The 26383-nt window shown below is 45.1% G+C and overlaps 1 protein-coding gene across 3 annotated transcripts in view; it reads left to right on the top strand.

Annotated features, from left to right (window-relative positions):
* Positions 1 to 1760: 1760 nt before the first annotated feature.
* The window catches only part of LOC126520803 (NAD kinase-like), a 167891-nt gene continuing 143268 nt past the window's right edge, over positions 1761 to 26383 (top strand). Inside the window, exon 1 of one of the 3 annotated variants that reach the window (XM_055063338.1) lies at positions 1761 to 1874. In XM_055063338.1, coding sequence (XP_054919313.1) covers positions 1837 to 1874 — 38 coding nt within the window. In that variant the 5' untranslated portion in view covers positions 1761 to 1836. Of the gene's footprint in view, positions 1875 to 6270; positions 6408 to 26383 lie in introns of those variants that run through there. The other 2 variants (XM_055063331.2, XM_055063348.1) reach the window with 2 other exon arrangements.

The following is a 26383-nucleotide window of genomic DNA, read 5'->3' on the forward strand; positions in this document are numbered from 1 at the left end:
TTGGCCAGAAGGTCCACACCGTTCTTCTTGAAATGCTTGGACGTCTTCAACGATGGTGCGACACTACTGTACCTAAGTTGCGCAATAATGGAGTTTTACAGCTTTCTGCCACTGAGTCAAAAGGTCGTCCTGGTAAGACGTTGCCGCAGCCTCGTGGATCGTGACCGGTAAGGATGCCTTGCACGCTTGTTCTTTTTTTTTTCTCCCAGGTAGGTAATGGATTCTTTGCATGCAATTACGTTGCGCTCGTTGACGAGAACCCTTTAGCGTGACCACTCCGTATCCCGGCACCTGTGGTACAGAAAAGAAAGATATAGTAAACAAGTGAACCAATTAAGCAATTGCGGCCGCACAACGTCCATCCGATCTGTACATACAGCTGTTGCCGCATCACAATGCCCTAAAACGGACAGAAGTTATTGTTTTCGACAGATTCCGATGAAAAACTCACAAATATATCAGCTGTTTTTGTTTTGTTTTGCTCAGTGGTTCTTGCATTTCCCTTTGAATTTTCGATGTTTCGGGACAGCGTTTGAGTAGCAGGAAACAAGAAACAAAACCAAAAGCGAATTGAATGAGCGCGAAGACGATTTGTTAAAACCGTTTTACTGGCATTCTTGTCGTGATAACGCACTTAGTTTCGTAGACATCTCGCTTTTCTAACGAACGTTCAGTCCCGTTCAATATAAGCTCCAACACAATGTGCGTGTATTCGAAGGAGCTCCACGACTGCTAGGCAGCGCCGATGTGCGAAAAGAAATTGTTTCATGTTCGACCACGTAGTTTAACAGAGCGTTCAATGAAATTAGCTTGATAAACTTTTGTCCTGGTAAAAAACACATTGTCAACAGCGGCAACGCATCACCGTGAATCCGCACTTGTTGCGCAGTTTTATTTTCCTCATAGCGCGGCCCATCACAATTGCCAACGTTAGCGGGACTCCGTGAATCAACAGTAGTTTCGGAATTTGGTCCTGTGGTTATTCCATAACTGAAACGGCATTTATTTCTCAGATTTTTCGTATGTTGGCGGCGCTGAGCAGTCTTGAGACCCCTTTCAACTCGCGCACGGTGTTGGAGCTCATATTGAAGGCTTCGCCCCTTACCGCAAGATAAAGATGTGGCGTAAACCAACGCGTTGTCTTATCTTAATTAGATTGTGACTGATAGGATGCCTGTGAAGTATACAACGACGTTACTGCTTGTTCTTTCTTCCTTTTTTTCCTAACGTAGCCTTAGAACTTCGCTGCCTGTAGCTGCAAGCAATGTCAACTCAATAGCAGATGAGCTACCCAACTATACACTTCAAACAATTGCCCCGCTCCTTTCTGTCTACGTCACAACTACCATTTCGCGTTTTAACGCTCGTTGTGCGGTCCTTAGACAAAGCTTTTCTTACCTATAGGTAAGAAATAGTGGATGATGAAAATGGAATTAATAGATTGCCAAGTACAGCCAGCTGTTGGCGTTTCATTCGCGCCAAATGTCAAGAGGTGCACCTTATATATCGTAGCTGAATAATCAGGGAGTCGGCAGGTTGCAAACAACGTACACTGGCTCCACTGGAGAGAACGGCTTCCCTTCATAGGAATGCTACGAGCGATAGCGCGCGTTTATTCGCCGATAGAGTATAGCAACTGTCAGCGACCAATAGAGATAACGACGCCGTTGCAGCCTTTGCGGCTTATTCAACTGCATGCGGATGCTCGCGAAACTATTCGCCGTCCTTGCACACGCAAACAGAGAACTTGCAGCTGTGTATTTTTTTGTTCTCATTGTCCTTGCGAGGCTCTTTAGCACGCTGCATCTTCAGCAGGCTCATTCCTCATGCAGTGGCATGAGCGTTGACAGAACACCTTCGGAGGACAGCTTTGGGTGAGTAACCTGATTTTCAAATTTTCTTTGCCGTGTTTCCTACAGACACTGTTTGCGTAATTAGTTTTTTCTAACACTTACGCTGAACAGTTCGATATGTAGAGGTCATCGGCAGACTAATTGCCTCCAGAATTTGCATCGCGCAATTCATCGATTTGTGTCTTTTGACAAAATTGGATAACATTGGCGCTTTTGTATCACCCTCTCTTCCGCAGACAGTAAGTGGTTCCATGCTTAAAGGGTGATAACGTGATGCGATACGGGAAGGGCTCTAGCAAGAAAGTACGTCCCCCAAGTTAAACAATCAATAAAGAATTAGAAGAACGTCCACAGGACAGCACGTTCCACAGTTTATGCGATTACACACTTGTCAATGAACATGGTACAGTAATACGAACTAAATTTTTAAATTCACACAAAGAGAGATATATGCTAAGTCAATGCGTATACACCACATGAGCTTCACAGAAAGTTATGAAGGCTTTTGCAGTAGATCACCGTGAAGACGTGTTACTCCTTAGCTAAAGCAAATTTTTTTTTTGCACTGAGAGGACAGTGCTCAAGGTGACTTACTGTCCACCTCGAAGAACAACTTTGCTGCTTGAAGTTCCAACAGCCAATAAGAACGCGTTCTACGTTCTCCCACGTATGACACGTATTTCGGCTATGCGACCGACCGACCGACCGACCGACCGACCGACCGACCGACCGACCACAGACACAGACAGACAGACAGACAGACAGACAGACAGACAGACAGACAGACAGACAGACAGACAGACAGACAGATACATTTATTTACATCATTAAGATGATGATGGGGACATAGACAAAAAGCCTTTAACAGACTTGACCAAGGTCCACGGCCCGTACAAAGAAGGCTTATACGATCATACATAATAACTACAAAGCGGCAATTTATACAGAAACAACAAAGACCAATCCTGTAGGTAAAATTTAAAAAAATTACCTTACAACTTGCCCTCGAAGGTGTTTTTTCACGCAAAAGCAAGCAGAAATAACTCTCCAATAGTACAAAATCATTGTATGAATTTAATAGATAGGGTAGTCGATAAGGAATCATTTGTCGACCGTAACTCGTACGTATTTTTGGCATAAACCAATCTCCAGCTGCTTGGGATTCGTATGCGTACGTTTTATGCTTCAAATTGGATAGCTTAACAAGACAGACATATTGCATAACGATAAATTTATATATTTTAACCAGCACAGTATTGTGTAATTCTGTTATGGGTATTATGTTAAGTGGTTCAAAAGCAAGATTGGAGGGGTTATCAAACGTAGCATTGGCAATATTGCGTACATCCTGTTTTTGGATTCATATAGTTCTTTATTGTTGGAAAAACGTAGCCATGCCCCACACCAGAAAGCTACAGTTAATGACATAGCAAAACAATGAGTAATATAATAGTTTTTGATACACTGAGAAAATAAATTTCTACACTTTGAGAGGATACGGAGCACTCTAGAAATTTTTGCTGGGACAGAATCAACACGATCATTCCACTGTTGGTGTTCCTCAAAAAGAACGCCTAAGCTCTTAACACGAGGCACATTTTGTATAATGGCAGATCCTATTTTAAGAACAATAGCATGAAATTCAATAATCTTGTTCCTGATCGACCGACCGACTGGTTTTAAGAGGAAGCTTTAGCTCGGGTGCTCCTATCTAAATACATGTAAAAGGAGAATTCGTTTTTCTCGGCAACCACTGCACCAAATTTGACGGGGTTTTCTGCATTTAAAAGAAAAGCTTAAAATCTAGTGACTGTTGGTTTCGAATTTTCGATTTAGGTCGTCAAATTTTTATAAAAATTTGGCAAAAATCGAAAATTTTCAGAAAACGAAACTATCAAGTTTACAACTCCGTAACTCTGCAAGAAAAAATGATATCGCAATTCTGTGAATTGTACCTGATAGCACATCTAAAGCGGACAAAATTGATATGTTACACATGAACCTCAAAAAATGGAGTAATGTGTAATTACAACTTTTGCAGAACCTTTGTAAACAACGTAACAAAGTCACGTAAGATGTAAACTGACATATCAAATTTGTCCGCTTTGAATGGTCTAATGGATGCCGTTTACAGAATCGCGATATCTATTCTTGATGCAGAGCTATTAGCTTGTAAACTTCATGCTTCTATGTTTTTCAAACGTCTGAATTTTTTGAAAATCCTTTTAACAAAATTCAAACCCTAAATCAATATTCCGCTTCCAACAGTCACTAGAATTTAACTTTCTCTCTCAAATGCAACAAATTTCATTACAATCGGTCCAGGGGTCATCTCAGAAAAACGTTTTTGCGTTTTTACATGTATTTGAATAGGCCGCGTCGGAGTTGGGCCCGAGCTAAAGCTTCCTCTTAAGGCCCCAGAGCAAGCCAATGACGATGAGAGACACCGTGATGGAGAGCTGCGGAATAATTTCGAGAGCGACGGGCCTGACACTGCGCGCACTCCACCTTCGAATCGTTGTTCACTGGCACGACATCAAGCATCAATACCGCATGAAAATGGCGCAGCACGGGACAACTCCAACGGGACGACAGGCGACGATCCTGCTTTCTGCGCATGTGCCGTACCCGTCAATGATTTTTTGGCACAGTTACCAGATGAACAGTATCTACGGTCTTCGAACGACAGGTGTTTTCCGTGCTGCGGTGGGGCACGGACCCGGCAAAGCTACGGTGGTGCTATTCACGTCACTTCTACTGATTTCGCCGGTTAGTAATACTAATTTTCGTCTTCTTTACATGGTCTATGTCCTGCCGGTTCCACACGAAAAGTTGTTTGAGTGTACTGTGTTGCCGTCGGGGGTGCAGCATCGGTCTGGACGCAGGTTTCGACTGTTACGTCGCCTCTCCTTTTTTTTTTCTTCTCCCGTGTTTGTGCAGTGACGTAGATCTGAATTCCAGACCTTCCACAACGAAAACCTTGTAGCAGTTTTTGGCAGGTTAAGATAACATCAAGACTAATCAATATTGAATCTACGCAGACAGCTAACACGCTGGCTACAGATGAACTGGGTAGCCTTATCAGTTCAGCAGAACAAAATCTAGCTACTCTTGGCTCAGCTAATTCAGCATTAACAAAATGTGTGAAGCAGTGCGAAAAATAAGGCCGCTAGGCCGAGCATCGGAAGTTTTACGTTTAAATGTTGACGGCAGAAGGTGCAGTTTTGTCTTTCACGGCGTACAGGATGCCGAAGCGCATGAAACAAGACCCGACACTGAAAGACACATCTTGAAAATATGTGCCTCAGAATTAGGCATGTCCAGTCAGTTTCAAAGGAAAGGGCTCATAGGTTGGATAAATTTAAAACAAGTAAAAATCGGCTCATACTGGGAAAGTTCGCGTCGTTTAAACGAAAACAGTTGGTTCTGTATAGCGTAAGAAACTTAAAAGTTGCAACATCGACATTTCTGAAGACTTCTCTGAGGCAGTAAGAAGGAAAAGAAAAAGAACATATTATGAGACATTGGAAAATCACAAGAAAAGAGACAGTGATAATGAAATGCTTAGGTATGACAATGTTTTGTTGAATGGACAAAAATGTGTTTAGCATGACGACACAGGGAATGTTGCATTGAACAAATGACCATGCCAGTCTAGCTCCGTCAATATTTCATTCCACCTGTTAAATTGTCGCAGTATATCAAACACAATATTGATGAGTTCTGCTCGTTCGTAGATATTGTTCAGTTGTTCCAGATACTGAACCTTGCCAATGCCAGGATATTTGTGATCATGAGGTTTTTCCTGCAGGTTACACATGTTACGGGGATATATATATATATATATATATATATAATGTATATTATATCGGGGACAATGACAAAGAACGTGTTCAATAGTTTCCCCGTCGCCGCAGTGGTTACACGCAAAACTATCCTCCCATCCGATACGGAAAGCACACGACTTTGTAAATGCGACGCCAAGCCACAATTGGTAAAGCACCGTTGTCTCGGGTCGGGATAGCCCAGGTGAAGGCTGAAGTTGCAGACAGGGATCGAGTCGATGTAGACGTGTGTGCTGGAAACTAGTTGTGTTCCACAACGATTGTAAGGCATCATACGCAAGCACTCGAAGTTGCGCTGCAGCATCTCTTCTTGAGAGCGGGATTGGCTCCTGCACGCCGTCTTCATGAGCAGATCGAGCAGCTTCGTCAGCCTGTTCATTACCCATTATATGCCACAGTGGCTAGGGAGCCACTGAAATGTGACGTCGTGTCCTTGCTCGACGAGGCGATGAAGGAGCTCTCGGATTTTGTAGCACTAGTTGTTCGTAGGGTCCGCGGCGTAAGGCGGAAAGCAAACAATGCAGAGCTGCCTTAGAGACGCTGAAAATGCTCCACGTTTGAGGTGGTTCATGTCGAATTATGCGTAATGCGATACGAAGAGTAGCAAACTCCGGGCTGTGGATGTAGTCTGATGCGATGTCTTGAACTTGCAGGAAAAATTACTGATCCTGCAGGTCCTGCAGATCCTGAGCCATCAGTGTATATGTGGGTATGATCTTTGTACTGTTCGTACAGCAAGGGCAACGAAAGTTGTTTGAGAGCTGGTGATGAGAGTTGTGCCTTTGTTTGAATTCCGGGTACTGTCAGTCTAACTTGTGGCCGAGCCAAGCACCAAGGAGGAAGCAAAACTCTTGCTGTATAATCATATGGCTGGTATACACGATAAGGCAGTATCGTCTGACACAAAAGAGGGACGAGGACGGTCTTCTGGCACTGAGGCGAGATAGTGGAGAGGCGCGCGAGCAATGTGCCTGACGTGTGCTCTGAGCGCTTGCATTCATTGTTCTCATAGATACGAGTATTTTCTCCTGTCAAAGAACAAGTTGACAATAATGCGTGCAATGCCGTTTTTTTTTTTTTTGCGAACTTGAAGTTTGCAACTGCTTGGCGATAACAGTATGCAGTTTTTTATCATCCCTCAAAATCTGCGCCGAACGCCGTCACTCAATTTCAAAGCTTACTTGATGAAGTGCACGCAGACATTATGGTAATAGGCGGGGACAATTTACCTGATATTAAATGGGCTGAACCGTCTACCAACATTTATCTGACGGGAAGTTGTATTGTGGAAATCATGAACTTGGTGAATCTGCATGCGCTCGACCAGACTGTCTTCGAATCAACTCGTGGAAATAACACATTAGACTTGCTGTTGACTAGTCGACCTGATCTGGTTAGCTCTACGCATGTAATTCCTGGCATAAGTGACGACAAGGCTGTTGCGTTGAAGATGTCATTGGCTTACGTTCGACATTCTGCATGTGGTAATCGCGGAGTGTATAAACACAAAAAAAGCAGATGTAGGTAAAGAAAATCTGAGGATACCTAAGCCCTTCTTATGAGTTGTGAATGCGAAAGCACTGATGTCCAATTGAACACCGCTGAGCGGTCCTTCGAGTTAGGGTGGTGGTGGTGGTGGTGGTGGAGGTGGTGAAAACTTTATTTTTTTCTCTTTGGAGGAACGGAGCAGAGGGATAGAAGGGGGCAGGGTACTACGCATGGTAGTCTCTCGCAACCCCCTCATCCCACCCAAGGATGGCCTCCTGGATATTGCGCGTGGAGCTGCGCAAGGTACCATCGCACTGCTCCTCGCAGCCTATAAATTTACGGAGGGACGGGGAAGGAGGGTGCCAGCTAGAGAAGGGGTAAATAGAGGGCATGAAGTCTTTGCGGGCAAGCGAGCGCGTTGAGTCACTTGGAGAACGCCTGCAGGAGGCCGGTAAACTTCGATACGTAACGTCATGTTACCTTGCCCGACTGCCATAGAAACCAATTGGGAAGCTCCATAGTAAGTCGCGGTGATTGCTTTCGTCGCGTTGAGGTTGGAAGTTGAAATTTCGCTCCAAGTAGCATAATCTCATAAAGCAGAGTGCACAGTCCTGGTATCTAGGAATCGCTGCATGGTTTAGCCTAGTGGGTGAGACACTCGGCTTCTGAGTGTGGGGTCGTAGGTTCGACACTCACTACCGCTAACGTCTTTCTTTTCGAAGTTGTTCTGTTTGTTAGACATTAATTGCTTCTAGCGTTTACCGAGGCAAATTAAAAAATATTGTGGGGCGTTACGTGCCAAAGCCACGATCTCATTATGAGGCACGCTGTATAGTGGGGAGACTCCTGAATAATCTGGATCACTTGGGGTTCTTTAACGTGCACCTAAATCTAAGTACGCGGGTGTTTTAGCATTTCGCCCCCGTCGAAGTGCGGCCGCCATGGCCGGGATTTGATCCCGTGACCTCGTGGAGGCGAAGTTAGAACGCAGGCGAGAGCTTGCGCGTGCAAGAAATGCGCGGATAACACAGGCCTCCGAGAGCGAGGGTCGCGGCAATGCCCTCTCCCCTCACGCAACACAGAGTTTCTTTTCGACCGATCTGCACCGTCGAGGCTTGCACGTGACGTGTCGTCACAGCCAATGGGAATATAGGTGCCGTTTCGAGGCTACAGAGGCCGGCTTTTTCGCTCAATGGGCAAGTTGATGCTTTCGCATCAATAAGTGAATTGCTATATAGGTATTTTACTTCATTTGAAACCCAAGCAGAAGTCAGCAGTGTCAATAACCTCTGGTTGTTATTGAAGTAGAAAATATTCGAGCTGCGCGATCGATTGTACCATCTCGGATACTGAGGGTAAGACAACGAAAAAGCAAGCCTTGCTTTACAAATCGCGCCGTCTCAAAAAAAAAAAAAAAAAAAAAGAAAGAAAAAACGCAGATAGCGTATTCTTCTTTCTGCATTAACAGCGTCATGCCTGACGAGCACTAAACCTAACAGAAATATAGCACGAAGTTAAGGTTGTGACACTTGTCGAAAGACAGCTTTGTTAAATGTATTAAATGCGATTAAAAGAGAACCCCAAGTAATTCTGGAAGCACGTTAAAATGGAACGGTAAAGACGCAGCATTGTACAGGATGTTTCAGCGAACACTTTCAAGAACTCATAAATATTGTCTGTGGCAGATAGCGCAATTTCAGCACATGAGCGGGTCTACTCGAAGAGGCGTACATTACTTGCACAAAATGTTGAAATGAATAATCGGCTAATAAATAATAAATAATAATAACAGGTTCGCTAATTAAGTTTTAACTAATTACCTGAGTCATTAGAGAGAGAGAGAAGTTTAATGATACGAAATGCTGAGAGGTCGGCCTGAGGTATATTCCTCTAGCCAGCTACTCGGCATTGGGGGAAGGGGAAGAGGGAAAGAAAGAGGGAAGAGGTGCATGATGGGTGACGATGACGATAGAAGGAAGATGTAGAACATATCGCATTAGAATTAGTCATTAGAATTCCTTTATACCACTGCGACTGCCTTCTACGGAATTCAAATCAGTTCATTTTTTGTTCAGTGTTCTTATGAGCTATACAATTATTTTGTATAGCCCCCCCCCCCCCCCTCCATCTATGTAATGCCATCAACGGCGTTTAGGGTGCCTAAATAAATAAATACGTAAATAAATAAAATTAACCACCAGTTCACTTGGCAGTCATGACGGTCATGATGCTTGACGTTCAGTCAACACATATCAAGCATGACACACGATGGGGCACAGGCTGTAAAGTGCTTATCGGCCTTGTTCCCCTATTACAGGTGTTCTGCGAGCATTTGCTTAAATGTTGTCTTTGTTGTATGCTAGAATACTGCGTTGGTATTCGGCGTAAGCGCGTCAGCTAACCGCATGCATCATCATCATCATCATCATCATCATCAGCAGCAGCAGCAGCATGGTTACGCCCACTGCAGGGCAAAGGCCTCTCCCATACTTCTCCTACTATACCCCGGTCATGTACTAACTGTGGCCATGTTGTCCCTGCAAACTTCTTAATCTCATCCGCCCACCTAACTTCCTGCCGCCCTCTGCTACGCTTCCCTTCCCTTGGAATCCATTCCGTAACCGCATGCAATTTCTCGCAATAGATTGCATATGTGCGTTAGTTAATTCATTAATTGATCAGTGTAACGTTCCGAAACAATACATCTGGGCTGTGAGAGATGAGGTATATAGAGCGGCTCGGGATTGGTGCTGACAAATCATTCTTTCTTCTTTAGTAGCATTACTTCTCAAAATTCTTTTCACGATTTATTTAACGTGCACTTGAAATAAACGAACCTGCAGTGACTTCGCATTTCGCCATCCGTATAAATGTGCCCCGCCACGGCAGGAAGTCGAACCCGTGCCCTTTTATCAACAGCAAAACGATACAGCTACTGCGCATCCTCTTCGCGTGGATGTATGCGTTGAATGTGGGTAGTGCACACTTAGTGGGAAGTAATAGTGCCCGGCAGCCGTGAGGAGGCTGTTGACAATGCCCTGAAATACATTGTTGCATTTTTTCTCCAACATACGAGACCAGCGAAGAGAGAGAGAGAGAGAGAGAGATATGCAAATAAGAGAAAGGCAGGGAGGTTAACCAGAGTTAAAGCTTCAGGTTTGCTACCCTGCACTAGGGGAAAATTTTTTTGAGCAAGCTGTGGGAAATGGCAGCTTTTGTCACAGCGCACAGCCTACCACTGCGCCAACAAACAGTTATTCCTCAATAGCTTGAGTAAGGATGAGTGCACAAAGCAATGTTCTGTACCATGCAAATACTAAAAAGATCGCTTTGTACGATTGGCTTCGGTTTTACTGTTGATTCGTTTATTATTTCGTGCCTTGGGTATTTGGATGCACCAGAAGTGGTAACCTGCGAGTTTTGTGGATCCATTCTGCTGGGAAGAGCTTCTTATCACACGAAGATATTTTTGCGTTGCCTTTGTGTTGGTGTTAACGGGAATCTACTGTTTCCTGCCCTCTGTCAACATCCACACTGCCATGGATTTGTACTCAACTACCCGGTTACGGACGCTTAGCGACCTCTTTTGGGAGCACCGCGCACCGTAACGTTTGCCACCGTGGCCTCCAAGATTAAATGCGCCGCAGCGTCGCACAGTCTATGAGGCCATGCCAACTACTACTTTCTTCCTGGGCCATGCACTGGCTGACCTATTGTTCGGCACTCGCGGCCTGGAGCACGTCGCAGTCTTCGTCATGGCCTGTCTTGTTACATGGCCTCCAAGACCATTCACGTAACATAGCCATGCTACAGTGCACTCTAGTCGCCTGGTCCCTATGCGTACGGATCAGGCAATCTTGAAGGATGTGACCGCTGGCAAGTAGTTCGTAAATGAGAGCACAGATGGCGCATCCCCACCACGTGACTGCGTTTGATGAATTTCTCGTGTATTCGTCGCGTCTTGTGTGTGTGAGAGAGAGAGAGAGAGTAAAACGTCTTTATTATTAATATTTGAACGGCGAGAGCAGTGTGGGAGGAACCCTCAGTCCAGGGTCCCTAAGATGATTCCGGCGATGTTTCGAGCCCGTTGTATCCCAGAGTTCCTTACTTCTATGGCGGCGTGATTTTCTTGTACGCCTCCTTCGTTTAACGTGGTTACAGTGTCCTACACTTATCCAGGTGGCACACAGAGCACGGTGTTCATTTGTCAGGCCTCTGACGACCGAACACCGAAAGTCCTAAAATACCATTCTCTCTCTCTCTCCCTCTCCTTTCTTTTTTTGAAACAGCGCGGCTAACATTAGGTGGGATACCCGGTATACCTGCGTTCAACTTGTGCTCATAGCGGTCTTGTATGGGTCCACCCCATCGCTGTCATCGGTGCAATAAGATGATGCAGCCATTTGTTTCTAACTAGACGTTCCGCCGCATTTTATTACAAAGAAAACACCTTCGGGAGGATCCAATTTGCCACTTTGGTCTTACGGTGGTTTTCCCTCTTGGGGCTTCATCACTACGAACTTCAGGAATTCATGTGATTGACTACTTAATTTTTTGCGTGAGACAGAGACTCCCCTGCTACTTCCTTTTTAGTTTCTTCACGTCATCGCAGAGTGTAGTTCCCATTATCTACTTTTCGTTCACCACATCGACTTGACATTTAGACACATTTCAATGCATCATTCTTTCTTGTTTCGTCAATTTACTTCCCAAATTTATTTTCACGTTCTTGTTTAATACTGAGGACCGATATATATGTCGAGCGCTTCTGCTTTGCATATATATATATATATATATATATATATATATATATATATATATATATATATATATATATATATATCATAGCTGGGCAGCCAAAGTGGGACAGGTGGTGCCGACCTTTAATGACGAGAACAACAATCACATTACGATCTTTTGGCAGGCCTATGCAAGGTCTTATACCGAGTGTTAATTTCTTTTTCTGAGGAACACTTAAAAAAAGAAAAAGAAAAACTAATCTCTATGCTCCTGCCGTTCTTGCTGGTAGGCTACGTGATTAGGTGGCCATTACCAGGAAAAAAATTTCACCGATAAATTATCTAAATAACATAAATATGCTGATTAACTTTCAATTTCAAACCTTAGCCCATTTTGGAGATGGGTATATTGAAATTGATGGTGGTTTTAGGACATCAGCTGAACAGACATGACTTTACTGCTCTCCGGCTTCAATTTTCCAATAACAGGTATCCTCTTGTTAGTAATTAAAAAGTTGTTTAGCATAATTTAGTTCATTGACGAAATTATCGTTGAAAATTTTCTAGCAGCTAATGTACGCCTAGTCACGTAGCCTACCAGCAAAGACGGCAGGGGCACACATGTGCGACATGATACAGCGTTGTTCTTTCTAGCTCCGGTTTATTTCTGGGAAAACCTAAGTTCATCCGCTGGTCATCGCACCCTGCTCGGTCGTAATGGAAGTAGACGACCCCGCACGTCTGCCGGCGACGGCGGCGTCAGCGGCGGCCGCCTCCAGGAAGCGGATCGGTCAGCAGAGCGACACCGACAGCGAGGACACCCATGTCTACTCTCTCAGCAGTGAGGACACTTCCGATGACGACTTCCAGCTTGTGCAGAGCCGCAGAGCGAAGAGAAGGAACACCAGGACGTCCTCATCGTCAAGCACGCAAACAGTGAGACAGACGCAGAGGCCGGACGCCAATACCATCATATTTGTGCCCCTGCTTCCCAACGTCAACATGAAGCTACTTAACAGGCAATCTGTGTCGATGTCACTGGAAGCCCTTGTGCCAAATGAAATATCGGACATTCGAGTGAACACCCGAAAAAATCTTCTGGCGGTTGATGTCCAGCATGCGGCTGCTTTGACCACTCTACGCAGCGTAACGGACCTCGATGGCATTCAGGTGCGCTCTTACATCCCTTTGGGATCTGACGTAGTCACCGGCGTTATCTACGACGTAGACGTCGCCATCCTTAATAACGACCTGCCGATTCTTATCAAGCCAGCCAATGATGAGGTCATCGTTGATGTTAAGCGGCTAGGCAGTTCACGCTGCGTGAAAATAGCATTCAAGGGTAAATATATACCCTCGCATGTTAAGGTGGGAAACATCAGACATGCAGTGCGGCCTTTCATTGCGAAACCTCTTCAGTGCCGCAAATGCATGAAACTGGGACACGTGAGCAGCGTCTGCGAAAATCAGGCAGCATGCCCCCGCTGCGGAGAGCCCCACGCTGCAGATAAATGTGGCGCGACTGTGGTGAAGTGTTCAAACTGCGGAGGAGCACATGAAGCTTCATCGAAGAAATGCCCACATATTAAGAAGGAAATGGCCATCTTGAAAGAGATGGCGAGAGATCATTCATCTCATCGCGAAGCCGCCGAAAAAATCAGGAAGCGACGTTCACGTCGCCGGCGCTCCTCAAGAAAGGCTCCTCAAGGAAGGCGCATGCCACTTCCTACAACACCACCTCCTCCACCACCGCCTAGGCCAGACAATGCGGAAAGGACCGCGAAGAGCAAGTCCACTGAGAAGGCCACATCTGCCGAATCTTGGCCGGCTCTACCGAAACAACATTCACCAACAGAATCACAGCAAACTTTCGCTGGACAACCCTCGACGTCTACTGTCGGCGATGTGTGCGACCAAGACAGGCAGGTGGCTGATATGCTACAATCGCTAATTACTACAATGCGCATTATACTGAACAAGCTGCAAACACCAGCAGCTCGAAGCGCTCTGCAAATACTGGATGCACTAAATCCAGTGCTTGCTAGCATCGTTTAAGCATCATGGCTCGACCAATAGTCCCCTTCCGCACTGAACTTAAAAGTGCGTCGATCTTTCAATGGAATGCCAGGGGTCTAAGGACCGGTATATCAGACTTTCGCCAATTCATTTTCACAAATCGCTTCCCCATACTGGTCATTTGCGAACCAAATACATCAACTCCACTCAGACTGTCCGGTTATGAATCTTTCGTCTCGTCCACATGCGGTGCGAGCACGAAAGTGATCATCTACATCCGCACGGACTTAACATATGTCGCTAACGCGATAGAGCCTCATGACGACAACCAATATGTCTGCCTAAATGTCCAAAAGAAGAATGTGTCATTTACACTAATTGGAGCCTACATATCCCCAGCGGGTCACTTTGATGGCGAACGACTTAACAAAATATTACTAATGAACAATGGCCCCTGGGTTATCACAGGTGACTTCAACGCGCATCACCAGCTATGGGGAAGCACTAAAATTGACTCCAAAGGCAGGAGCCTTGCCTCCTTTGCTGCCGACCATGATTTGTGCTGTGTGAATGACGGCAGCCCTACATTTCTGCGAGGCACGACCTACAGTAGCTGCTTGGACTTGAATTTGGTGTCACGGCGCTTTGCCTCGAGCGTCCAATGGTTTACAGACATAGAAACACATGGAAGCGACCATATTCCAACATACATAAAGATTAGAGGAGTTGAGCAACGCTCCTCTACTGTGTTGCGTACAGTTGATTGGACAAAATTTAAGAAGGATATGGATGACACATGTCGGGAAGGCCTCTCACACACTATCGAAGAAGCAATCGCAGAGGCATTGAAAACATCCATCTGCTCGCTTACAAGGTCAACAAGGCGAACAGACTTGGACATGGAACTGGAGAGGCTGCGTGCGGCACGCCGACAGGCGGAGAGGAGGTATCGGCGCACGAAGTCCGTCTTAGATCTGAGGGCTTCACGACGCATACAAAAGAAAGTCCAGCGTCGCATGGATAAATTGGAAGATAAGCGATGGAAAACATTCTGTCCTTCGCTTGGTCCCCGAAAATCGCTCTCGCACATATGGAGAACGATTAGGGGTCTTCGCTCATCTCCGCATCAAAGGAAGCCCTTCGCTGCTCTGGCCCTCTACCAACTCCGCTCGGAACTTCAAGTGGCTGAAAAGTTCTGTGCACGGGTTGCTGGGTCCGTGGCCATCATTACTGACGCAGCACTGAATGACATCCCTGAGGCACGTGTACCAGAAATGAACGTGCTATTTTCACTCGAAGAGCTCGGTGCTGCGTTGGTGACCTGCAGGCGTTCTTCGTCACCAGGACCTGATGACATCACGTATGCTGCCCCATGCCACCTTGGACATGACGCACGTGATGAGCTTCTCAACTACTACAATGAGTCTTGGCAGAGCGGCGCCGTTCCTAAACAATGGAAATCGAGCCGCTTGATCCCCATTCTGAAACCTGGAAAGTCACCGCTTGAGATCTCATCATATCGCCCGATTGCGCTTTCGAGCTGCGTCGGCAAAGTGATGGAAAGAATGATTCTTGCCCGATTGGAATGGTACCTAGAACGATTCAACATCTATCCGAACGCCATGACAGGCTTTCGTCGAGGTCGCACGTCCATCGACAACGTCATTGACATCGTAACATGGGTCCAAAATCAAAAAAGCCTCAAGCGCCTGTCTGCGGCACTTTTTCTGGATATAAAAGGAGCATACGACAACGTCGCCCATGAGGCCATACTAAACTCACTTGAGGCTGTTGGAGTTGGTGGCCGGATGTATCAATGGATTCGGGACTATTTGACTGAAAGGCGTTTTTTCTTACAGACCGAAGACGGCCCAACTTCAGACCATTACATCTGCCGTGGTGTGCCGCAGGGTGGAGTGTTGAGCCCTATTTTGTTCAACCTCGTCCTGGTAGGACTAGCGGATTACCTACCGCAGACAGTACATGTCTCAATATACGCCGACGACATTTGCATCTGGGCCTCTGCGGTGACTCGCCCTCAGCTAAGAGCCAGGCTTCAGCGGGCGGCAACCATGACGGCTTCTTATCTCCGAGAACAAGGCCTCAGTGTGTCTACTGAAAAGTGCGCATTACTTGGTTTTACGCGGAAACAAATGTCATCATATCCTGTTACCATCAATGGTCAAGCTATTCTCTATGTTAAGACGCATCGCTTTCTGGGCGTCATCATTGACCGCAACCTCTCGTGGAGCCCTCACTGCGTCTATCTGAAGAAGAAGCTAGTCGCCATTGCTCAGGTCTTCAAATTTCTATGCGGGAGAAACTGGGGTACACCAGTCCATTCTATGTTGCAGCTGTACAGGGTTTTGTTTCTCGGACTCCTACGTTACAGCCTACCAGTGTTGTCAAATGCATGCAAGACGAACTTTCGCGCCTTGGAGAGCATACAAGGTCAAGCCCTGCACACGTGTTTGGGGCTGCCTCGGTGCACGTCAACAGCAGCAACAATTGCCATCGCAGGAGACCATACAATCCAGACACATGTAGCTGTCGACTCTCTCAGAGCGCACATTCGCCATCTGTCAAGGATCCCCGACCACCATTTGGCCTCCCTACCAGCCGAGAGACCTCAAGCGACCTTTGCACGAGTGATTAACGCTCATCAAGAGTACATACCAGCATCTTTTACACCGGCGGCGAAGCCTTCCTCCCCCCTGTGGTGCCTGCGACAGCCTCAAGTGAATTTTGCTATTCCTGGAATTACAAAAAAGTCCAATCATCCATCGCCGGCTCTGAAGCAACTTACACTCCTATTACTGCACCAGACGTATCATGACCGCATACATATATATACCGATGGTTCGACCTCACCTACCAGCTCAACTGCCGCATTCGTCGTTCCAGCCAAGAACGTTTCAGTTAAATTCAAATTGTCGCACTCGACTACATCTACATCGGCAGAACTTGCAGCTCTCCATGCCGCTATGATGTACATCACCGAAGAGCCAACAGAAAAATGGGTCGTATTTTGTGACTCTAAGGCAGCCCTTCATAGCATCAAGTCCGCATTGCGTCACAGAACTTACGAGCAAATGACATCTGAAATCAGGGAACTGCACCACCTTGCTCTGGAAAGAGAACACCACATTATATTTCAGTGGATTCCTGCTCACTGTGGCATCGTCGGCAACAACCTAGCTGACAAGGCTGCCCGGTGTGCCCACGAAGATACCCAGACGCATTCAATACCTTTGGCGAGGTCGGACGCTGCCAGGAAACTTCGCCTACTTGCGCGCAAGAAGTCCCAAGATCTCTGGATTTCAAGTGGCTTCAACTGCAGATTACGTAAACTGGACCCCACGCTACGGCTACAACTGCCATCTAGCCTTTCCCGCGGCGAAGCAACCTTGTTGTGTCGCTTGTGGTTGGGAGTGGCGTTCATGAACGCATACTCCTACCGTATGGAAATGGCCGAGAGCCCGATGTGCGACTCCTGTGGGTGCGAGGAGACCATCGAGCACCTATTGTGTACCTGCCCTCGCTACGATGTCCAATGCCTCTCTCTGCGGGCAACTTTACGCAGACTATACTCGAGACCGTTCACCGAGTCAAAGATACTCGGACCGTGGCCACAACCGTCACTGGCTCGAAAAGCGATTCGTGCACTAGTGCGGTACTTCAAGTGCACGGGCTTAAGAGACCGCTTATAGTGTCATTGTGTACGCTCTCCCTCCCACACGTACTCACTACTTACTCTCTCCCTTTCTTCCTCTTTCTATTCCCCTTTCCCCACCCCCAGTGTAGGGTAGCAAACCGGATGCTGTTCTGGTTGACCTCCCTGCCTTTCCTACCCTTGCTCTCTCTCTCTCTCTCTTAAAGAAAAGTGCGCTGTATAAAAACAACCACCAGGTATATAGGTAGGCATGAAGAATAAAGTAAGCAAAGGACGAATCGCTGGAGGCTTGCGAAGACTTCCAAATAAAATATCAAGATATTTGCTACTTTGCTAATTAATGTCTTCGGTATTTTGCTAGACACACCTTAAAAGGTCCCTCCCCCCATGAGGCCCCATCAGAAGTTTTGGTTATAAACTGCACATGTAGGCTCTTGAAATCTAGATGTTGTAAAGCGTCCACGGTAAGATTTCTCTTCTTTAAATTGGCTCATTATTGCAGGAGATAGGAAAAATAGGGGATATTAAAAATCTTAAGCGTCATCTATCGACCGGCTGCAAAGCGCCTTCCGCCATCTTGGTAAGGGCAAGGCAAAACGAAACTGTTCGCTCAACAGCACAGCTGCACGCATAGCTGCTGCTATGCCTACCAATGCTGAAGGCTGCCAGAAGCGAAGCAAGTGATCCGTGACAACGCCGGCAACAGTCTGGGGTTGTTTGTTTTCAGTAGCGGGCACAACAAAATGAGTGGATCAAATCAAATCCGCATGCTGAACAGTGGTACGTCGACGCGAACAACGTTGCAGGTAAGAGTGGCACTTAACTGATATCTCGATCTCTTGCATCTGCGCTGCGACTAATAAGAGAGTACCCCACTCACCCTCCTTCCGAAAAGACGAAAATATTTCTGTAGTGCTTGTTGCCGCCTCAGTTGCGTTTAAGCGCGCCTTTAAGGGAGGAGGAGGAGGGGGAAATAAACTTTATTGCTCTAGAAAGAGTAATTCAGCGGTCAGGCCGGATGACTTCATCTTCTGTTGGTTGATGACGATCTCCGGCCTGCATGGTTGGCGCCCCTCTTCCAGGGCACCACTGAGCGTGGCTGCTCGTCGGGCATAATCCACCAGCAAGGACAAGCTAGCTTCTCCAAAAAAATTGTTTTGAAGATATCTGTTTAGCATGCGACCGTGACATTCCTTTTTCTTTTCTTCTTCTTCCTTTTTTGTGTGTGTATGCGTCTGGAGGCACGCCTGTCTTGTACAACACACTTTGAATTATAGCGGCCAAAATAGATTACGCAAATCGAATAAAAAAAGGACACCTCACGGAATGTGGCGGCATACATTTTGAGTAAATATTTTTAAACCGAGTGAAAATGGAATACTTCCCATGCAGAAGTCAGCGCGAAATTGTTTGTTAATTCGTACTGCAAAAATATACGCGCTTTGACACTTTAGTATAACGTGCATAGAGCCTTTATTCTTGCCATTTGTTCAATGAAAATTTGAAACAGCTCAGCAACGTTAACTGAAGCATGCGTAGTCTACAAAGCATGCAAAAATATATTTTGGCTTACAGAGAATCTGAAATCTGAGCACGCAAAACTGCATAATTTAAATATTCGGGCATAATTAGTGTAGGCGTCATTAATTGTTGAGTGTGGGCTGGACTAGCTCAAGGCCAAATGTTGCACGGTGGCTGAGAACGGCGATATACATCTGCGTTTCGCTCACGTTTGAATGAAACGAGCAAAAAACATTATGCATAATTAACTACATTTTGCAATAAGTGGCTAAGTCATGTCAAATGTGTCCAGGAGCGTGTCTCAAAACTTTCGCTGCCTCCTTCGAGGCCCATTTCTCGCCATTTGAAAAGACATTCCATGTTCGCACATACGGGTCAATACCAATATTGAAATAATCTCGGTATTACTAACGCTGGGTCACAGGAGCATTATTATTTTCAGCTGTTTGCTATCCTTCGCCGTCTTCATAATGAACTGCATGACAGCACTGGCATGGTAACCTCGCTTTTCCTTCAAACTGCTTCTTTTTAGTTGAGGACTATACGCTTCCAAATACAATGTGGAGAATCTCATCCCTTTGTTCTGTGCCATTCACCAGCTAATGAATTTTGGAATCAGCATTCAGTATTTTTTCTTTTTTTCACAGTTAGTATTACAACCTACCAGGCTGTCTAACAGCGATGCTAACACACTTGACCTCATTGCAACAGCACGTGCTGATTTAGATACTTATATATATTGTCCAAAAATTCACACAAGATGTAATTTTGATAGAAAACACAAGTTCACTATGAAAAATTGTTGATTCAAAGAGTATACAGTGAGAATTATCTATGGAATAGCATATCGGGTAAATGGTCTCCACGGCTTTGCTGGCACATACGCATTCTTTTGTTGAAAGTTTCCATGAGCGTTTTGCATAAGTGTGAATGAATTTCGTTGATACAGGGCTCAATTTCGCCCATCAAGGTGTGGGTAATCGCGAGTTTGTTGGCATAAACCTTAGACTTCAAAAAAAAACCCAATCTCTTCGCAGTTCCGACCACTATGCCGACCACATTTTGTGCGAAAATCGCAAACTGCAGCTGCCAAACCTTCATTATTTTAAAAATATTGCTCAACAATAAAAACGCGTTGTTCTTTCGTGTAGCGCTCCATTTTTAATAACCCTGGAACAGTAAGGTGGCATGCTGTTTCCTTTTTCGTTGGAAACACTTTAACGCACAACTGGAGCAAAATTCAAATCTTGCGTGAATTTTGGGGCATCTTTTGCTCCGTACTTGCCGGGAATTAGTGATGATGCTTTTCTGAATTTTTTTTATTACCGCTCAGCCAGTTCTAAGACTTTGAAAATCTTCATAGCCATTTAGTGCAGACTAACTGGGATATACTTGCTTCTAAAGTTCGTGCTAACAAAAGTATGCATTCCTTACCGTATCATCGCTTCAACTCCTCATCGCCGAAGCGACGTTTTCAGCTTCCGTCGCTTGATGGGAAACCCACACATCTGCACCCGACACATACACATCAGCACTAAAAATAGCGAAAGATAAATTTATGTCATCTACACTACCAGTGGTATACTCAACACTAACCTCAGGAAATTCAGCAAATAATCAATACCCGATCAATCAAGAGCCTTAGAACAGTCACCCGGCCCAGTCATTCCTGCTAACGCGTGTGGCATACTTACTGATGACCTATTTGATAATTATTTTCCCGCATCCTGCAATACGCCCTTGCGAACAGGAAAACGTGAAGACTGCGTCCCAATGGCGCCAGTGATTGCAGACGCTCCTGGAAACACCATCCTAATCGGCTGTTTACCACACGTTTCCTCTCCTGGATGTGACAATATCAACAGCAAGTTTCTCAAAGGTATTAAACGTGTTTGTTCAGTAATATTAGCAAGGATATTTCAGCAATCGTTAAACACATCTGCTCTGCACGAAATGGTAATCTGGGGAGATGGTTCCATTCTGTAGATCAGGTAACAGAAATTCATCTTTAAATTGCTGCCCGATTTCGCTAACGAGCACCTGTTGCAGATAAATCGAACACGCGTCTTATTTACAAACCTACTCTCATTCTCTGAGGCAACGTCCTTTGTCAAACATGCACAGCACGGCTTTAAAAAAACATAATCTGATACGCAACTAATGCGTTTTACTCACCACCTGCATGTTATATTCTAGACTGATAATATTGTGCCGACTATTTCTTCTTGGACTTTATGAAGGGATTTCACAAGTAGAATCAAAGGTAAAACAAGGATCCGTTCTCGAACCACTTTTGTTCCTGATTTACATCAATGACCTTTCCTCCTCGTTTTCTTCGTACGTCTACTTTATCGCTGACGATTCTGCTATATTTTAACAAATAAAAAATGCTGCTGACACTACTGCCCTTCAAACTGATTTAAATGCGATCTCTGAATGGTGCGACATTTGGCAAATGGAATCACAATTATAACAATCACAACACACAATCAACAATCACAATCAATTATAATAATTATAAGTGTAAGATTATGCGCCTGTCTAGAACCAATATTAACCAACAGTGTAAATACTATCCTAACAACACACCTTTGTACTCTGTGAATTCGTACAAATATCTAGGCATTCACATTATTTTAAGCTAGGTTTGGACGATTACTCGAACTTTCGAATACAAATCGAATATTACGCACCAACTATTCGTATTCGAGAAGAAGCTTTTAGCTACTTTAAAATATTCGAAAGTGACCAAATATTTCTCAACAAGTGGCTGTTTAAAGTATGTTTACTGTTCTTCCTCCTGCTAAACAAAGTATCGCAAATTGTCAAACGTGAGTCGACAAAATATTTCGAAGCAGTGCAGAAAAGAAAACGGATAATGCAAATATTGTCAACGGTTTTGCGCTAGGAGGCACGGCGCCCTGGGAGTTTTGCTCGTAGTCTATCAGTTAGTGTTTCGGTAGGCTATCGTGTAGTAGATTTATCTTTCGCGCTACAACCAGGGATGTTTTTCTTGCAGCAAGTGGCCCTTTTACATGTGTCTCCGGCACACAAGTCCTTGTAGATTTCCTCTTTCTTTTTCGCTACATTTTACCTTTTTTTCGGCAACCATTCATTTAGCGTTTTAGGAGAGCTATATAGTCGGCGACAATCTAAGAATAATAAATGGTGTACGTACGCTGTCCCTCTCGAACATAACTTGCATGTATGCGCCAGCCAATCGGGCTCACTTATTTCCGTGACATCATGCCGTTTCGCGCGTTTGGAACAACTGTTTCCTCCGCACAGACCTGTGTTCGTGTCGCTGCTTTTAAGATGAAACGTGAACATCTTGGCAAATCTTGTGCGTGATCCTGACGTCAGTGCTGTGCAAAAGTTAACATTTTAGCTTCAAATAACGTGCTTCTATTTCGCAATTAGCCTACGGTATTTAAATTAGCAGAGCAACGAGCCACTAAACTGTGATCGGGCTCCATCCGGCTCTGCTCGCTTGAATTGAGAGCGTTTATTTCCTGCGACCATAAAACAGAGCCACAACAGAAGGCAAAGCCTGGCGAGATTCGTTGCTCCGATTACAGTTGGGCAGTGTGAAGCTCAGGACTACGAAATAGAGATACAAAACAGAATATGGTATCGGCATCAGTTCACACACAGCAATCATAATAAAGCGACATAGTAAAAATAAGAGGAAGAAATATATAAAAAAATTGAGAGCACTTCGCATGACAGGAATTTACAAATCATCCCACCTGCTTTTCAGCTCTTTCAGAGGGGAAACGCAGGTGCTCTGCGCTTTTGTGAGCGGGGCTTGTTGGTAATTCTTAGGTCCTCCCCGATTATAGTCACACAGCAGCCATCCATTCTTGGGAAGCTTCTTCGTTATCAGGCTATAATAATGTTCAGATACTATTAGTGCAGTTTTTAAAGGCCAATTAGAGATCTCGTGTTTAAAACTGATCCTTTGTCCCTGTTTTTTTCTAGACTTGTCAGTACAGGCGTGGTACCTCATTATGCCGAAATAAATATTTTTGCTGTAAATATATGCATCTGTGTATGACTATGTGATGTTCGATCCGATATTCAATATTTAGTATTCCTATTCGATTTCGAAAACGTTTGCTTTCGTTCACACCCTACTTCTGGGAACTACATACAGAACACATCATTAACGATGCTAACCTCATGCTAGGCTACTTTCGCCGTAACCTTTACGATGCATTATCTTCTCTTTAAGTAGTGTAGACACCAAATTAAGGGGTTGAATTGAATGTAACATTATCTTTGCATGTTTACGAGGAACGCATTCACAAAGTATGACTCACAGCAGACGGCTAAAAGGTAATGTATTTGGATTTTAATGTCTATAAATGAAACGGCACTCCCTTCTCCAGACTCGTCGCGATAGCCATCACGAAAACGTCATTAATGAGAACAAAATGATGTGATGTTAAAGGCACTGGGGGTGACTCATATTTAGAGCGGCTTCACGTGCGTTTGCCGAAACACGACTGGGAAACGCAAGTGCACGTCTTCCACCTGGCTACGGGGGCGACAAACGTGGTCGACGAACGTGCGTTGAATTGAGCTGGCGACGGCATGAGTTTGCTGTCGTCGACGCTTCTGGTGGTTCACGTGACTTCCCTAGCGTCGGGTGCTGAACATTTACGTCATTGAAAGGTTATTTCCCCCTGCTGGCGGGAATATTTCAGCGAGAAACCGGGCTGTAGAAATCGCGCGATATTTCATGATTGAGTACACGATCGTGCATATGCCGTCGTTATTATGGTCGTCTAGATGCAGTGCATTATCCAAGAGTAAAAACATTGTAACCCGAGAATTTGGTGCCTGCACTCCTTCAAGTTAACTCTCTGTGAAACACTAGTTCATCCTTAACAGGAATTTGATCCGACGGTTTGCGACCCCTTTACGAAAACTTCATTACGTCGCTATAGCTATAGTGGAAAGCAATTCAGTTCATTTTTACTTTTTTAAACTATAATCGAGAGAGAGAGAGAGAGAATGAAAGAGAGAGAGATACGGATAGCGCGCTGGCTTCCGAGAGCGTGACGGAGGCATGCGCACGCGCGCGTCACGTGACCGTCTCGCCGACGTTGTGCTGCCTTATCTGCTCCGTCGAGGCTCGCTGGTGACGCGGCCTCGCTGAGCTGCCCCTCTCTCCTCCCACAATACCTGGCACGCTATTGCGGCAGCAGATGTTCCGGTTCGCCCTCTCTGCTCCGTCGAGGAGCGCTCGTGACGCGGCGTCGCAGCCAATGGGAATTTAGGCGCCGTTTCGCTGCTGCAGACGCCGCCCTCTTAGCTCAGTGGACCATTTGTCGCTTTCGCATCAATAGATGAACATCCTCACCGCAGCATTGCTTCGTCACGTCTACCTTGACGCAGTCTTCACGCAAGCTTAGACGCTGCTCGCGGAAATGTTGCTCTGGTGTCAGGAGACGCCTCACAATATCGTTTCCTCAAACAATACCCGCCTTGCCGGCAGCGGCGACGGCACTCAATGTACGTCTCACCGCTGCTTACATTTATGATTGCGTTTCCTCCGTTATCTCGTGCTTGCACTGTTCCTTCTGCATCTGTTCCTGTGCAGCGATGCATGCGAAGGCTGATGGTAGTCAGTCAATCAGGAAAGTGATTATACGCACCGGCAGAATCATGCCCATCCGTGGCCGGGTGTATCCGAGGCCGTTTCGATCATCTGAACGAAGAGTATTGCAAAATGGTGTGGCCCCATGGGAGTGCTCAGTTGTTTCGACAAAAAACAAATTTGTCAAATGTCCCAGTAAAGTAAAGCGGCCAGGTGGTTTAAGGAGCTGCAGAAAACCCGTCACTGTAAATTTCTCTATTTATTATTTTCTTCCTTTCAATTCCTGCCTTAGCAGTGCCTAATAATAACTTAGCCCTGTAACTTTAACTTATCTTATATTCTGTATCGCTTTCATAACACATAGTTCTGCTTTAGGGCACCCTTTCTTATATGCTGGAGTGAAATTTTTAGTTGGCAATAGTTCAGCAAACGAACTACTATTTAACCAATTACTGTAATAATTATATCGTTCCAAATGAAGCAGGACACTGACCTTGGTCAGTGACATGCTTCATTTTGAACAATGCTTTTACCTGACCAGACGGTATACCGTCGAACTCCTAACTACAATAATGACATTAGGTTATTACTAAAATAACATTTCATTGCCTTTTGTATAAATGTACCCTACGTGGGCAGCAACAGAGGTGAACTCATTGTTCTAATTTTCTCGGATGTGGAACTGCGGACATTACAAGGATAGGAAGACTGCGCAAACTATATATACTGTGAAGCATGCACTGCGCACACATTCTGGTGATTTCGTGCTCAATGTGAAGGTTGCGGGCCGACGGTACGCGCGGGCGGGCCTCCTGTGTTTATCAATGCCCAGCGATTTCTACGTGCACGCGTCGTAATACATGCGCGCCTACTACATAAAGAACACGAGCAACACACAGCCCTTAAGAGGAAGAGCTCGAGGGCTCCTATATAAATACTCGGGAACGGAAAGACCATTTTTCTCGGCAACCACTGCACCAAATTTGATTGGGTGTCCTCTACGGAGAGACAGTTACTGCGCTGCACTTTATCCAATATTTTCAACCCCCCCCTCTCTCCATTAAGAATCTACTCCGATTAGGTTTGTTGCATTTAAAGGAAAATGTTAAGATATAATGATTGTATGAAGCATACACATTATTTAGGCAGTCTATATTTTATTCGAACTTGTGCAAAATTGCAACATTTCAGGAAACAAAAGCTATCAAGTTTCTAACTCTGTAACTCGACAAAGACAGTATTACAATTCTGCAAGCTGCACCTAATAAGGCGCCTAATGTGGACAAAATTGATGTACTACGCATCTCTTCCAAATATATCACAAATTTGTGAGCAGAACGTTTGCTACACCGTAAACATTGTAACTAAATTCGCGTAAGCTATAAATTCTTGCTTCAGGTTTGTCCGTTTTAGATGCTCTAATGGATGCAGTTTACAAAAGTGCGAGACATGTTTTTGGCGTAGAGTTAAAGGTTCATAAATTTCGCCCTTCAAAGTTTTTAAACTGAACTATTATCGGAAATCGTTGTGAAATATTGCGGGCTCTAAATCAGAACGCGAAAGTCGGAAGAGAAATTTCAAGAGTCACTACCATTTCACTTTCTCTCTCATATGCAATATTACGGGCTCTAAATCAGAACGCG

Source organism: Dermacentor andersoni, chromosome 3 (assembly GCF_023375885.2).
Source record: "Dermacentor andersoni chromosome 3, qqDerAnde1_hic_scaffold, whole genome shotgun sequence".
In the NCBI taxonomy this organism is placed as follows: Eukaryota; Metazoa; Arthropoda; class Arachnida; order Ixodida; family Ixodidae; genus Dermacentor; species Dermacentor andersoni.